This window comes from Aulostomus chinensis, chromosome 8 (assembly GCF_037954235.1).
Source record: "Aulostomus chinensis isolate RoL2024-O1b breed Wild chromosome 8, RoL_Achi_v1.0, whole genome shotgun sequence".
NCBI lineage: Eukaryota > Metazoa > Chordata > Actinopteri > Syngnathiformes > Aulostomidae > Aulostomus > Aulostomus chinensis.
This window is the reverse complement of record NC_141327.1, coordinates 28,121,220-28,136,507: the sequence shown is the minus strand read 5'-3', so window position 1 is coordinate 28,136,507 and position 15,288 is coordinate 28,121,220. Positions and strand designations below refer to the sequence as shown.

The 15,288-nt window shown below is 49.0% G+C and overlaps 2 protein-coding genes across 5 annotated transcripts in view; both read left to right on the top strand.

The window, feature by feature from the left end:
• The first annotated feature begins 248 nt into the window (after window positions 1-248).
• Window positions 249-3,577, top strand: polr3f (polymerase (RNA) III (DNA directed) polypeptide F). The gene is made up of 9 exons (XM_086212204.1): window positions 249-424; window positions 1,158-1,275; window positions 1,516-1,583; window positions 2,076-2,143; window positions 2,232-2,344; window positions 2,503-2,646; window positions 2,879-2,986; window positions 3,091-3,282; window positions 3,364-3,577. The coding sequence occupies exons 1-9, from the start codon at window positions 363-365 to the stop codon at window positions 3,439-3,441; spliced, it is 951 nt and encodes a 316-aa protein (XP_086068330.1). The 5' UTR covers window positions 249-362; the 3' UTR covers window positions 3,442-3,577.
• Window positions 3,578-5,165: 1,588 nt separating this feature from the next.
• LOC147257942 (spectrin beta chain, non-erythrocytic 1-like) overlaps window positions 5,166-15,288 on the top strand; it is a 28,050-nt gene continuing 17,927 nt past the window's right edge. Inside the window, exons 1-3 of one of the 4 annotated variants that reach the window (XM_086212194.1) lie at window positions 5,166-5,298; window positions 10,574-10,786; window positions 14,806-14,957. In XM_086212194.1, coding sequence (XP_086068320.1) covers window positions 10,630-10,786; window positions 14,806-14,957 — 309 coding nt within the window. In that variant the 5' untranslated portion in view covers window positions 5,166-5,298; window positions 10,574-10,629. Of the gene's footprint in view, window positions 5,299-5,415; window positions 5,594-5,688; window positions 5,852-10,573; window positions 10,787-13,188; window positions 13,593-14,805; window positions 14,958-15,288 lie in introns of those variants that run through there. The other 3 variants (XM_086212195.1, XM_086212196.1, XM_086212197.1) reach the window with 3 other exon arrangements.

Here is a 15,288-nt window from a genome sequence, read left to right as displayed (position 1 = left end):
TAAAGAAAGAACAGCCTGAAGGATTTGTCAGAACTGGAGTTTTGTCCGTGCAACTATCCGTGAAAGCAAAAGCAAGCTATCCTATACAAGTAAAAAACTAGGCAAGAGGACAAAATAGCATGTTCATTATTTTTTACAAAGAACTCCAAATATTACTTTCCATAAAATTTTATCTTCTGAATAATTTACAACAGACTTGAATGATCAGGTTTTTAGAAATTGTGATTTTTACTTTTATTTTTAAACAGGCAGATGAGTGGACGTTCCCGGTGGTTACAGTTAGGTCCCGAGGACCCACTGGTGGCTAGCAGGCTAAACAAGATCCACGTTAACTCTCCGGTCCCAGGTTGAAGCAGAGTAAAATGGCAGAAGTCAAAGTGAAGAAGGAGACAAATCTTTCGGACCCAGCGGAAGTTGAAAGCAGGTGAGCGGCCGGTGGCCCGTGCAGGCCCCGGCTTACCGCCAGTGACCGCCGAACAAACACCAAACTTAACACACGCAAAGTGATTAATGGAGCCTCAGCTGAAGACGCGCAGTTGTCTACCGCACCACTGAAAATAACGAAAAGTCACAGGTGACGAAGTTCACTGAGCTCACATACGCTTTTGACGTCACCATCTGTATTTTTAACGTCATCGTAAATCGTAGTGACGATGTCGCAGGCTGTTAGCGCCCCCTAATGGCCCCACACACGGTGTCCGCTGCTGGAGAGAGGATTGGAAGCAACTGGCTGTTTTATGACGTCAGAAAACAACCCTGCCGTTGACCTCTGACACCCAGGTGATGTCTCAGAGCATTAAGTGTATCATTAAGTGTATCCAGGCAGAATCCCAGTTATCATTGCTTTAGCGGTTTATCCAACAACTGCTGGTGAGTAGCTGACCTCTGGCCTCCACCTCCGGCGCTACTGCAGTAAACTTGATGGATACAGCATGCAGCCGGCAAAAGACACAGGAGGTTACACAGTCTCAACGGAACGCTTGCAACGTTCCACAGGTTCCAGGAGTGCTGTCCAGGGGTCCTGGAGGGTCCGAGGGGTCCTCAGCAAAATTGAATGAAGTTGATCAGTGTCACTTTGATTTAAATGCTCTTGTCTTAATGGTTTACTGTCACTAACTTTGACCTTAAATGTGTGTGTGTGTGTGTGTGTGTTTCAGGATTAAAGAGCTGTGTCAGCAGTTTCCTCATGGCATCACTGACCAGGTGATCCAGAATGATATGCCTCACCTGGAACCCCAGCAGCGAGCCATGGCCATCAACAAGCTGCTGTCGCTGGTCAGTCCGATGATGTCACTGCGCGTGTGGCACTCAGCTGATTTAGTTCAGATGCAGTTTTTAGATTAAAAAATGATTTCATCACATTTAGTCACTTATATTATCCATGGTTGTCCACGTAACGGTTTTCATATTGTCACATGACATCATCATGTGGCGCCAGCAGAGGGTCTGTCCTTCACCTCTGTGTTCCTCACCTCTGTGTTCCTCACCTCTGTGTTCCTCACCTCTGTGTTCCAGGGTCAGCTGGACTTGATGAGGAACAGTTCTGGTCTCCTGTACAGACTGAAGGACTCTCAGGGTGCCAGGTACACCAGCAGCAGCAAGTCTGCTTATACAAGGGGTTTCCAAAAGGGTGGTCGGGGGGCCCTTATTATGTCCGTATGAGAGCAGAAGTAGATGTGATAAATGTAGCAGCTTCACCGCCTGAATGAAGTGTTTGAGTTTTTGATCAGTTTCTGTCCCATCGTGGCTCATTGCGCCGGTGTTGTGAAAATATTTGGTTGTTTTCAAGTGTCAGGAATGTTTTAACTCACTGTTTATTTTTAGTACCTATAAATACAGGAAGAGCTAAGTTGTAATCGTCCACAACGTCCAAGAGAAACGCAGATGTCTCATCCCTGTTATCATCAGCCTCTCACCAGGATGTTAATGTTGTTGTTGTAACTTATGAGGAGGATTCTGGTGATTCATGAAACCAGGATTTGGTGTTGACCGGGTGCTCATGGGGGGTTTGTCACGATGTCGGTTGAAGCAGAGTTGCATCACTTCCTGTTTTTTTTTTCCTCTGTTGCTGGCAGTAAGATGAAGGGCTCGGACAACCAGGAGAAGCTGGTTTACCAGATCATAGAAGACGCAGGAAACAAAGGTCGGACCGCCTGAGACACGCCGCTGCTAAAATGCACACATTCACACACACACACACACACACGGGTGACACGGTTGTGTGTGCGCAGGCATCTGGAGCCGAGACATCCGCTTCAAGAGCAACCTGCCACTGACGGAGATCAACAAGATCCTGAAGAACCTGGAGAGCAAGAAGCTCATCAAAGCTGTCAAGTCTGTTGCTGTGAGTTTCCAAAGCCCCGCCCCCTCACTTAACCTGCCCCATACCTGATCCACCCTGCCACCTGATCCTCAGCCTCCACTGAACCCGCCCCATCAACTCACCCTCTGACGTCACAGACTCAATTGATCAGGATCGCTGTTCCTGTCGTGTGTTCGCAGGCATCCAAGAAGAAGGTTTACATGTTGTACAACTTGCAGCCTGACCGCTCGGTGACAGGCGGGGCCTGGTACAGCGACCAGGACTTTGAGTCCGAGTTTGTGGAGGTTCTGAACCAGCAGTGCTTCAAGTTCTTGCAGAGCAAGGTACTTCACTCTGACACACTTCCCATTCTGATCAGGTCCAATCAGCCACAGGGAGTATGACTTGATGGCGTCGTACGTTAAAGAATCGTTTGACGTTTGGTCTGAACTCATTACAGGTGGCAGCAGTCATGTGATCAAACGTGCCAGGCCACTCCGCACTTCATGATGGTGGTGCCTTGGGCTGCTGATGTCACTGCTGGTCACATACCCTTTGTTTTCTGTGTGTCTTGAGGCGGAAGTGGCGAGGGACAGCAAGCAGAGTCCCATGGTTCAGAGGAACAGCTCCTTTGCCACTTCGCATGAAGTCTGGAAGTACATCTGTGAGCTGGGGATCAGCAAGGTGAGACCTCAGGTCCCCTCAACACACACACACACACACACACACACACACACACACACACACACACACACAACCTATTCTGATGAAGTTGCATGTGTGTGCAGGTGGACCTGTCCATGGAGGACATCGAGACCATCCTCAACACGCTGATCTATGATGGAAAGGTGGAGATGACCGTCATTGCTGCTAAGGAGGGGACGGTGGGCAGCGTGGACGGACAGATGAAGCTGTACCGTGGCGTCAACGCCATCATCCAGCCCACCGGACTGGTCAAAACGCCCTGCGGTCTCTGCCCGGTAACACGCCGCATTTGTCAGAGTTCAGACCTGCAATGATGAGAGACGCCACTGATTCCTTATTATTTTTTCTCGTTGCAGGTGTTTGACGACTGTCACGAAGGCGGCGAAATCTCTCCGTCCACCTGCATCTACATGAGCGAGTGGCTGGACTTCTGATGGTGTCTCCAGCGGTTGGACGTCTGACGGCGTCTCTGCTCGCTGCTATTTTTCTCTGTGATGAAAACCTCTCCAGCTGGTGATCCGTGATCACCTTTTCTATTTATCATTATGTTCATTAAACATTGAAGTGCGAGGTGTGTGTGATGTGTGTGTCTCTGCATCGTTACGGGCGTGGGCGACTCTTTGAGCCTCTCTTGTGCCGTCAGACTTTGACGAGTCACGGCTGTGTTGTACCCAGCAGCGACGCGGATCACATCCGTCCTCCCCGCAGCTGCCACTTCCACCGGCGGCAGTTCAGCCGCGACGCGCTTCACCCACCTGGGTTTGTTGACTTGCTCAGCGTCTGCTGATACGGTCGATGTCTCTTGGTTTATGCGCTTGTGTCAAGTGCGCCTGGTCATATTTGGCCCTTTCCTGTTGTTTTGCCATCGGGCGTTTGCACGTGGTATCCTACTTTCAAAACAGACTGGACCCATCTTGCCAGTCTTGTGGGGACTTCCTGTCTGGCTCCAGCTGCTCTGTGCTGATTGACAGGCCGTCCGTGGAAGCAACCTTGTGAGGCAGCGTCTGGGATGCACCTGACATGCGCTGCGGGGCTTCTGGTGTAAATCCTAGTTTAGGACGGCTGCGATTCGTGATGCAGCCCGGAACGCGGCAGACAGGCGGTCTGTGAGAATCAGGGGTGTTGCTGTAACGTGGGATTGATGCTGTAATCCAGCTGTTGGCAGAAGATCTCAGATTATTCTGACCAGCTGCTTCTGGTGGAGCTGAACGAGTTTGTTCCTATCCTGGTGGTCTGAGTTTGACGTCCTGCTCCCTTCTGGAATTAAATGTGCTTTTGAAATTTATGAAAGATGGCAACACAAATCTGATGCTATGACCCTGGCTAACGCTAAGGAAGTCAGCGTGTCTTTGTATGTCACATGCTGTCCCCTGCTGGTCATGAGAGTGGAACATGAAGCGAGCTCGACCTCGGTGGGTGTGGTTTCATCGAAAGGTCCCACCAGCTTTTCTGAGCTTTTATCTTTTCATAGTCAAACACTGAAGGTTCTCCATGACCTTAGACCCCGCCCCCGAGTCTCATGAGGCTTCACTAGTGTCAACTGTTACATTCAACCTCTCATCAAACAGAACGTTTCCACATTTAAGTCTGATTCTGACTTTGACCTTTTTGAAGATTGAACTCAGGAACTTCCAAAGTGTTTACTGAAGCCAGTGGGCGGGGCCTCATGGGCAGGAAGTAGGCTGTTAATGTAATTGCCCAGATTGAACTTCAGGACTGACATCTTTACCCGTTGATGGTGCCATCTCCTGTTTTGCTGAGCTGAAACTTGCTGCTGCTAAATGGGGTGGGGGTGGGGGGTGACTACAGTGTAAACAAGAAGAATCCACAGTAACCCCACTCCCCCCCACCCCCGATGTATTTACAACCACCCAGCGGGGGGCCCTGGGGACTGCAGGGGCCCTTGGGGTACTGGGAAGGCCCCATGGGGGCGGCGGAGGCCCCTGCTGCTCTGAGGGTGAATCTAGCAGGCAGTCACCTCACATCTTAATGATATCAGGTGAGTCAGTGGACTGGCAGCTCCTCCTAAAGCTGGTATGTTCACTGGTCCGTGAACTCAACACATACTCAGTCTGACGAAAATGGAAACCAGGACCTGATGGATGCAGGGAGGATCGGAGGAGGAGGGAGGGGAGGAGGAGGAGGAGGAGGGAGGGCAGTGCGGATTCTTTCCCGTCATCCCCTGCAGCAGCAGCAGCAGCAGCAGCAGCCTCCCTCCGTCTGTCTCCCTGTCGCCAGTTTGCGGACTCTTGATCCGCTGAAGTTTGGAGACCCGCTTCGTCGTGTAGCAGGTGAGTTGTGCGCGCGCGCGTGCGCGCTCTCTCTCTCTCTCTCTCTAGAAGCTTCTGATCCTCCGTCAACTTCATCCCGGATCAAACCTGCTCCGGTTTGCGTCGTTACGAGCAGAAAAAAAAGTGTTCCGGAGGCCTTGGCTCTCTGTCCCGGGCGGATCCGGTCGCAGTGGCCGCTGCGCCTCAGTCTGTGTGTCCGCCGACTGCCCCCCGCTGGCCGGCCAGCAGCCATTAATGTGGCGGCGGGATGGAAGATAACGGTGCGCAGAACGGAACCAGGCGTGGCCGGGAGGAGGTGTGTGTGTGTGTGTGTGTGTGTGTGTGTGTGTGTGTGTGTGTGTGTGTGTGTGTGTGTGTGTGTGTGTGTGTGTTTATAGCGGGAGACTGAGCGGAATGTGGCCGCCCTTCAGCCGCGGTGTCCGGCCGTGTGAGGCACCGCAGGGTGGAGCTCCCTGAACTGCTACAGCCGCTGTGTCGGGAAACATCCTCCGGTTCCGAGTGCGTCGCTCCGAACAGAACCGCCGAGCCCGCGGAGGCCTCCTGCTCTGATTATGTAACCACTTCCTGTTTGGGTCCAAGAATCCTCTAGTGACGGTTTGGTTCTGTCTGGTTCTGTTGTGTTTGACGACTCAATGAATCATTCAGAAGTGACGCTGCTTCATTATCCCAAGTATGACCAATATTAATCGTGCTTGGTATTTTATCTCCATCAGTTCTGGTCTCAGTCCTTGGTGATTCAGCAGAAATGTCAGCTTGTTGTGTTTTTGTTTGGCTTTGGATGAAATCAGCTGTAAAACCTCAGCTCTATTTTTTTTGTTAAGTTAATTCTTTATTTAGAGGTCATAAAACTCATTAACTGCTGTTAACGTTTTGGGTTCCGTTTGATGAAAATATTCTTCCTGAAAGCTTCTAACTTTCCCCTTTGACCTCATGATGACATCATCGATTACGTTTATCTTCCTGAACGTCAGCGCCGTGGCCCAACGACTACATCTCATTGGACGAAACATTAAAATGTCACTCGTTTAAAGATCTTATGAGTTTTTTGATTCCTCCAAAACAAACATGGCGGTTGGCTAATTTTTTTTCTGGTCTGGTTGTCATGGTAATGCAGCGGTACTGGAATCATGTGACGCTGTGAAATGGGTTCATTCTTTTAGATATTAGTTTCATCGCATCCTTCACCTGACCATGACTTGTTTCATCCTCATTTAAGACCACGCCCCTTTTTTAATATGAACTCCACTACCATTGAGCGGCTGTCGGCCATCTCTGTCGTTAAGTAGTGTGATGTCATCACGTCAACAATCACGACAGGCTGTTTTGGGTCGTCTTAAACGTAATTTTGACGAGCCTCTTGATAACCCTGAAGCTCGTGGTCCTCAGGTGCTGGTGGATGGTGGTTATGTCTGTGACAGCATTCCTGCGCCGCTGGGAGGAATCACACTGAGCAAGACAGCCATGGGTTCGAGCCCTGAGTTCCAGTGTTGTCATGGTAACGTGTCGGGCCGGGGTACAACTTGATACGGCCCATTGTAGCAAACTTGTTTGAAAAACTGTTGCTAGCCGACATTGACCAGAAACTTTTGGGGCTGAAACTAGAGAGCTGGCGATCGATTGGCTGGTGATATGAGTGATGACGTCACACTGTGGCGTGCACACTTATTAAAAGGTAGAAAATCGTCTGTCAGGTGGTCATGTGACTGCTGGCTTTTGTACTCCTATCAGCCAGATCACGCCAAAACCATGAAGACTTTGAAGCGTTGTCATTAATGGCGTTATCACGGTGAGATGGCCCGTTAATACATTTGGCCATAGAAGAAGAAACTGTCACTGGATGGTCCGAGGCAAGGCCCCGCCCATCACTGCTTGACGCCTTAATTAGGACCCGAGTGTTAAAGAGCCAGACGCAGAACATTTCCCCTGATGGAGGCGCAAGTTCTCTGAGTGCTTTCTAGCTGTGTATGTAGCCATGTGGGATAATCAGGTCCTGTTCCCTCAGAGTGGAGGCGGGTCATTTGTTCCCCAGCAACAGGTGTCACTGAGAACTCTCGTTCAGGTTCCTAAACTTGTCTTTTACCTAACCAATTTTTGTGAAATTCATCTTTTCGGTTGACAATTTTGAGTTGAAGGAAGCCAAAGAATGTGTCCTCCTGTCCTGCCAGCTCCGCTATATAAGGTGTCAGACTTCCTGTGAGGTCGTTGGAGGCGTGGCCAGTGTGTGAGCCCATGTTAAAGGACCCCTTGGTGAGGGACCCAAGAGACGGGTGAAGCACCGGTGTGTGGGACACCCTTGAAATTGAACACACCACTGTCTTCTGTTCTTACATTTAAACACAAGTCGGACTTAACAATGTTCCGCTGGCGCTCATTCGCTGCCTAATTCACGAGCGTTACAGTCACCTGACACAATGTTTCTCCAGTGTAATGGTCATTTGTAAGATTATACAGCCAATCACAGGCAGCGGCAGCAGATTGATGTGCTGATTGGCTCACTGACGGTGATGCTATTAAGTGCCAAAACTACCGTAATGTAGTCCCAGAAGATGAAGATTGTTGTGACACTCAGTTTTAGTTACAACAGTTACTGATGCTCACAGTTTTGTGCTAAGCTAGGCTAACAGATCCGCGTGGTTCCTGGGTTTGTGCTAAGCTAGGCTAACAGATCCCCGTGGTTCCTGGGTTTGTGCTAAGCTAGGCTAACAGATCCCCGTGGTTCCTGGGTTTGTGCTAAGCTAGGCTGACATATAGCAAGTGAATGACATCATGAGCGATGGGTCCCACTGACGAGGTGATGAGGAGACTGGGACCTTCACCAAGTTTCGTTTTGTAGTTTTGCGCCACCTGCAGTTAATTAGTTGTGTTTGTGTTCATTGGTGTTTCCATCACAGTCCTGCCTCTGACCTCTGACCTCCTGTGACGCTGCTCTTTGCTCAGAGTGATGATGGATGCGTTTCCATCCATCCAGCAGAGTATTCTGGGAAGTCGACTCGTTAATGGACGCCGCCTGGATGTCTGAGTGCTCTAATGGCTGCTGCTGCTGGTCAATCTGATAAGCCTGGCATGATGGAGCTGTTTACTTCCTCCATTAGCTCCAGTCAGCTGATCCCCAGCAGCCAATGTGAGTAAAGCGTAGCAGTTTTGAGCAGGACATCACAAGCAGACGTTGAAGCACTTAACCACCTCAGCTGAGGAACTCCTGATGCATCAGCAGCTAAACTACGATTCCCATGAGCCTCAGCGCTTATTGATCCAAAATAAAAGCTTCAATTGATTTGCTTAGAAATCAGACTCTAATGTCACTTCTCCATCATCACCGTTGCTCGGCAACTGCAGAGGCTCTCCAGGAGGACGTCAGATGCTTTTCGGGATAAAAGTTTATCAGCTTCAGATTCGTGTCAATAACGTATAAAGACTTTTATTTGGAAGTTCGTCTGAGAACCCTCTTTATTGATCTGGCAACTAGGAATTTATCCACGATCTATTTGTTTATTTACAGATGTTCAAGTTTTTTTTTCTCTTAATTGTTGACAGCATTGGATTTGCTCCTTTATGTTGCTCCGCCCTCATCGGCCACGTTGAGTTTGATGTCACAGTGCGACGCCCACTTGTTCGTTTGTTTAGTTTGTAATTTTCCTTTTTTTTTTGACAACTGTCTGTTTACTCTCCATCATTATTGATGTAAAGCAACCGAAGATTAATCATAAACACAGAAATGATCGTAACGGAGGAAAAGAAGTCCCATCGGCCGATTTTATGGATGTGAGACGGGTCGGGTCACACGCCCGTGTCCTCGTCACTCTCTCGCCGTCAGACAGAGATGCATGGCTGCCGTTTTTATGCTCATTCATAGAAAGCTGGAGCGAAACGTCGAGTCCGTACTCCTAGAGATAGGAAACCGCAAGAAAATTTACAAATGATGACAAAGCAAAGGAGCCGTGCTGGTCTAACATACTGGTGGATCCCAAGGGGTTGTCATAGAAACCCCTACGCCTGTTTGCTCTCCAGCACCCCGGAAACCAAAGGGGATGTGATGGAGCCAGGGTGGGGGTGAACGGGATCACACGTTTGCTTGTCTTAAGTCTGGACGGTGAGGTTCAGAAAACCCTTGTGCGGGGCTCCTCCCTTGTCTGAAGCCTCCGACGTCCACGTCGCTGTGGTCGCTGCACCCACTCACACACACTGATGGTGGAGGGGCCAGCCGGCTCATCACGAGCAGGTCACGCTCGACATGACACCCGTGTGATTTGTTGACATGTTGATTGCATGTTTGTGGAAATCCAGCAGGATGGTGGCGTCTGTGCATTCTGACTTTCAGTCAGTGCTCAGCTGATGCGGGATTGTGGGGATCAGTGCTGATATTAGGGAGTAAAAAAAAAAAATCAACCACCAACATGAGGCCAAACGCCTGATTGCAGCCACCCAGTGAGAGGCAGCACAAGCCTGGGACACCCCCCCCCCCCCCACCCACCCCCAGCATCCGGACAGACAACAACAACACAAGTGCATATTGAACCAAACCACTTTGCCTGCACTGAATGACTGAAGCCTGCATTAAGTAGTGTTGAACACTGGCGTGTGCGTTAATACCGAAACGTCTGAGATGGGCTCACTTCAGCCGGATGATGCACCAGTCGGGTTCTTCTTCCAAGTACTCATAAACAGACGTTTCTTCCCTCCTGCATCCACTTCTTTGTGACTTCCTAAACACAGACAGCCTGGTATATTTAGCCTGAAGCTAACGGAGACCGGAACGTAGCTGAAGCGGTTCTGGTGCAGCAGGGCTGGCCAATCAGTGTCAAGGTGAAGTATCGCTTCAGAGCTCAGAGTGTGTTTGCGCTGAACTTCAGAAGTCTGAGGTGAAGGAAAAATAACTCGAGGGAGATGTGATGGATTTTTAACAGATTGCGTGTAATTAATGATTCGTCAGTCATTGATCAATCATTGATTACGTGCCATTCTTGTAAATGGCTTTTGATGCTGTTTAGGTTGGAGGCCACTGCTGAGACGGCCTGCTGGTTTCATTCTATGTCATTCCATGTGTGCGTGGACTGATTCGGGCTGCGTTTGGAATCATAGATGTAGCTTCAGAAGGACAAGAACCAGTTTTTCCTTGAAGGCGGATCCGTTTGGCAGACATGAGAACTGAAACGTGGCACGTGCCGTCAGTTGTCTCTTTTTTTGTGTCCCTCAATAAACTCACCTGCTCTTCTCCTTGGTGAACAATAAAGTTGACCACGGCGGATCAGTAACACACCCTGTTTGTGTCCTGCAGCGCCGGCTGGGAGCCGCCGCCCATGTGGTTTTGCGTCTGTGCTGACGTGAGAGGTCATGATGACGACGGTGGCCGCCGAGTACGACCACATGGAGCTGCAGCAGCAGTACAGCAGCAGCAACGACACAGTCAACAACCGCTGGGACGATGAGTGGGACAATGAGAACAGCTCGGCTCGCCTCTTCGAACGCTCCCGTATCAAGGCGCTCGCAGGTAGGACCCACGGCAACCTCACTGGCCTCGTGGCCGCCTTCACTGTAACTGGCCAGGTGGTGGCGCTGCAGCCTCGTGTGAAGCCACGTTTCTCATTTTCGAGGAATAGCTCGTTAAAATTACAAACAAGTATGTCATCGTTCTGGAAGAAACCATCTCGCTCTCTCAGTTGCCAAGACTCGGTCGTTCCGGGTCCATGACATCATCACAACGCTGCTTAGTGACATCATCAAACATCTTTTGTTTCCCCAGACTGAGACACTTAGCGTTTTGAATTACTGCTGTCAGATGAGTGGAACTCCAGCCTAGAGGTTTCTCAAAGGGTGGTCGGGGACCTTCAGAGCGTCCTCGTCTGGAGGTCACGGGATTGCAGTCTCATCAGATGATAATATTGTTGGTAGACTTGCTTTAAACCAGCCAGTCACGTGATCCCGCTCTGGAAGGCGGAGTCAGGCCAGGTGAGATTCTGTCTGACTAGTAGCATTGAAGCAGCTGATGGTCAACATGTGACCCCGGTAGGGTTGTCACGATACCAAAAATTCAATAGTCGGTGCCGATACCCGTAAAATTACACGATTCTCGATACCAATTTTGATACCATGGTTAAAAAAAGGATTTCCCAAGATTCCAGGTCCTTGAACGTGAAACATGAACTAGGATCCTCCATGACTTACGCTAGTTTTGACAAGATACTTGCGAGACACACGCTCTCTTTCGCTTTCTTTCCAACCGGGGGTGCATTACTACGGGGTACTGCAACAGTGCTAGGCTAACATCAAAACTACAGCATAAGCTACATTCCACAAGCCACTGTAACATGTGCTCACCTTCGCAAACGTGTGTTTCAGTGTGACCGATAAAAACCCCAGAAAACCTTCATTCTTTGGATGGTATTAGCACGAGACAGAACTCACCTTGAAGTCTTTAAACAAATCCAGACGACGGTCTTTCAGGTGTTTCACTAAATTGGAAGTTTTGCCTCCCTTTGTCTGGATGCCACGGTAGCACCGTTAGCATACGGGCTTCTGTGAGTAAATAAATCCGCCACTCCCATCTGCCTCGTATGCTAAACACTTCCAGACTCCAACAACTCTTGGTGCCTTTTTTTTTTTTTTTTCCTACGAGGCGCAGAGTAGTCGCGGTTGCCATCTTAGATGTAGTTTTTCTCATGCCATGTGTTGTCACCTCCTGCTTCTGAATGTAAGTAGCCTAGCGACTAGAAAACTCTAAGGCGTGTGCTGCCCCTGTAAGTTCCGGATGGGGCGCAGCACTGATTCCAACACTGGCTCCAAAACCTGCGGTGCCTAAAAAAAAAAAAAAAAAAAAGGGTATCGTCAGTGTTTTGTAGTTTTAGAACCGAGTGGAACAGACATCCCTAGACCGCAGCGTCATCTTTGTCATGACAATCCATCAGACAACAATTCAATTTATTTTTGAAAGGGTCCATTCAGACCTGTGGTCACATGACTGATGCTGCATTACCAGTGAGCAGGTTAGTGGGAGCTTTCACCCAGTGGGACCAATCACAGGAAGAAATGTGATGATGAAACACACACACACACACACACACACACACACACATATGTATACAGCATACAGACATACTCTATATATCAAACATACAGACATAATGACTATCTTCTGGGTAGGAGGGTGGTGCAGGTCCTCACAAGGACAGGAGAGAGAGAGAGAGAGAGATAGTGTGTGTGTGTGTGTGTGTGTGTGTGTGTGTGTGTGTGGTCAGGATGTTTGTCAGTCAGGAATGTGACGGAACAATGAGGGGAAACCCCCCCAAAACAAAACACACACACACACAATGACATCATCATCATGCTGTCATGTAATTGGCTGCCCCCCAACACACACTCACACACACTGTAAAAAGTAATGACCACCATCGGTTGTCCTCAAGTGACCAAGTGGTCACTCGAGGTGGCATCAGAGGTTCATTCATGGCGTCAGATTTAAACCACGTTTATCTCCCTGACGTGAAGTTAAGACACAGATGATCAACTCTGAAGGTTCACATGTGACAGGAAGTGAACATGTGACAGGAAGTGATTGGACTTCAGATATTTGCATGTCTCATCATCAAAGTTTCTCAGATTCTGAAGCAGTTACTTTTTTTAGAGTGGTTGTGTGTGTGTGTGTGGGGGGGGGGGGTCCTCCCCTTTGTTTGCTTGCAGCTGTGGGTGGGTTTTGTGTGTGTGTCTGTGTGTGTGTGTGTGTGTGTGTGTGTGTGTGTGTGTGTGTGAGAGAGTTGAATGCCTTTTGGAGGGAAACAGAAACGTCGTCGTCCTGGGCAGGGCCGGATACACACGCAAGCGCAGACACACACATACGCACACACACACTGGCGTCCGGCGGTGTGACCTCTGGACTCCGTGATTCACTGTGAGCACGCTGTGGTTTTCAGCTGCAAGTCAACGTCTGTCCTGCTTTTGGCTGAAAACCTTTGAAGTCTAATTGTTGTTGGGGGATTTTTACTATTTTCAACATTTAGTTTTGTATTTATTCACGTTTATCGGAGTTTTGCGGCGGCGTCCGAAGCGAATTGTTGTTTCAAATCGGAGAAGAAGAGTCCGTCAGGTGGAAACGATTTTTTCAGATCCTTCAGTTTTTCATCCTGAATTGTCGTGAAGTGACATGGTCGTGACCTCGGTCTCGCCCCCCGTTTGATGGCTGATTCGCTTCTTTTAATCGTCTGGATTGTTCGCAATGGAGGCGGAGTGGGTAGCGGCGGCAGACTCCGCTCAGCTGCAGTCACAGTATAACCAGCTGGAGGGTCGATTCAAGCAGCTGCAAGGTAAGAGGGAAAGAAGAGAAACGCGCGAGGTTTCCAGGATCAACTGACGGCTTTTATTCTACGATCACCGCATCAAATGTGCGCTCCGCCGTCTTCTGCCATGACTCCCGCCCACCTGCTTCACTGCAAAACATCTCAGCTCAACCTCTGTAAACCTCTGGATTCATTTAAGATGGCGTGAAGTCTCATACTGTCAATTGTGAAACCACTCTTCCTTTTCATGACATAAATGACTCATGAAAACAAACTGATCAACACAAAAGACTCAAACTCACGGCAGCGTGAGAAGAGTGGGCTCAATCCAGGGGGCGGGATTTATGACCTGGATTGGGGTTGAAGGGCGTGGAACCTTGTGCAGATCATTCCACAAACTCTGATTTGCAAACATGGCGGCAAATTGATTTAAATTCAACTAATGTAAACTAACGAGCTAACTAAAGTGGGGAGCTGACTGGAAAAAGGAAAGATGGAGGAAACAGAAGTGGGCGTGGCCAACCTTGTTGGCTCAGTAAATCTCAGTGGCCCATCTTAAGAGGCCATCTGTTTTCGGGTGAAATTGTTTTTGTTTTTGTTTACTTGTTTTCCAGCAGATTGACAAAATGTGATGACTGTAGCAGCAGGTGATATTTGTTGAACCATAACCTTGGTAACAGCCAGAGAAGGGCGGGGCCTCGGATACAAATTTAACGCTGACAGACTCACTGTGAGGTCACAGCAAGACGTGTTAAACAATGTGCAACCTTTGACCTCTAGTGTTTGTAAAAGTTTAACTGTTTTACAGCTGCAGCACCATGAAGCCCTGCCTCCTGTCAGTTCAGGTTCAGGTCGGGTGCGTCAGCTGAAGAAGCGTGGTGTACCCACAGCGTCGAGCTCGCTCTTGCCCACATGTTAGCTCGAACTAACATGTGGGCAGACGACTTCCTGTTGTGGACGGACAACTTCCTGTTGTGGACGGACCACTGCGGTCACCAGCATGAAAGCAGAGCCACATCTAACATTCGTCTTTAAAAACATAACTTATTGATGTCACTTGGGTGTTCATTCAATCCGCAGAGGTTCTGAATGACCAATTATGAATATGTGGCTGCTGTCAGAAGGCCCTGACCTCTGGTCTGTGTGTGTGTGTGTGTGTGTGTGTGTGTGTGTGTGTGTGTGTGTGTGTGTGTGTGTGTGTGTGTGTGTGTGTGTGTGTGTGTGTGTGTGTGTGGTCAAGATGAGCGTGAAGCGGTCCAGAAGAAGACCTTTACCAAGTGGGTCAACTCTCACCTGTCCCGAGTCTCATGCCGGATCACAGATCTCTATCTGGACCTGAGAGATGGACGCATGCTGATCAAACTGCTGGAGGTTCTTTCAGGAGAGAGACTGGTACACACTCACACACACATTCACACACACACACACATGCAAAATATAATATTAATGAAGAACATTTCCAAAGAAATTGCCAAAGAAAATCCGTGATCGTGTGTCTACAGAATATTCCTGTCTGTTAAATGTATTTGCATTCATAGAACGTAAAGGTAATCAACAGGTTGAGATATTAATAGACTAGAAAGCTTTGATCGCATCAGTGTAGCTCAACAGACGTGAGCATGTGCTGGCCATCGTCCAGTGGCGTCCTCCCTTTCCTGAACACCAAGGACGCTTCGCTGCTCGTTCACTTCCTGTGCTGCTTTGGCCAGGAAGACATCCGTCT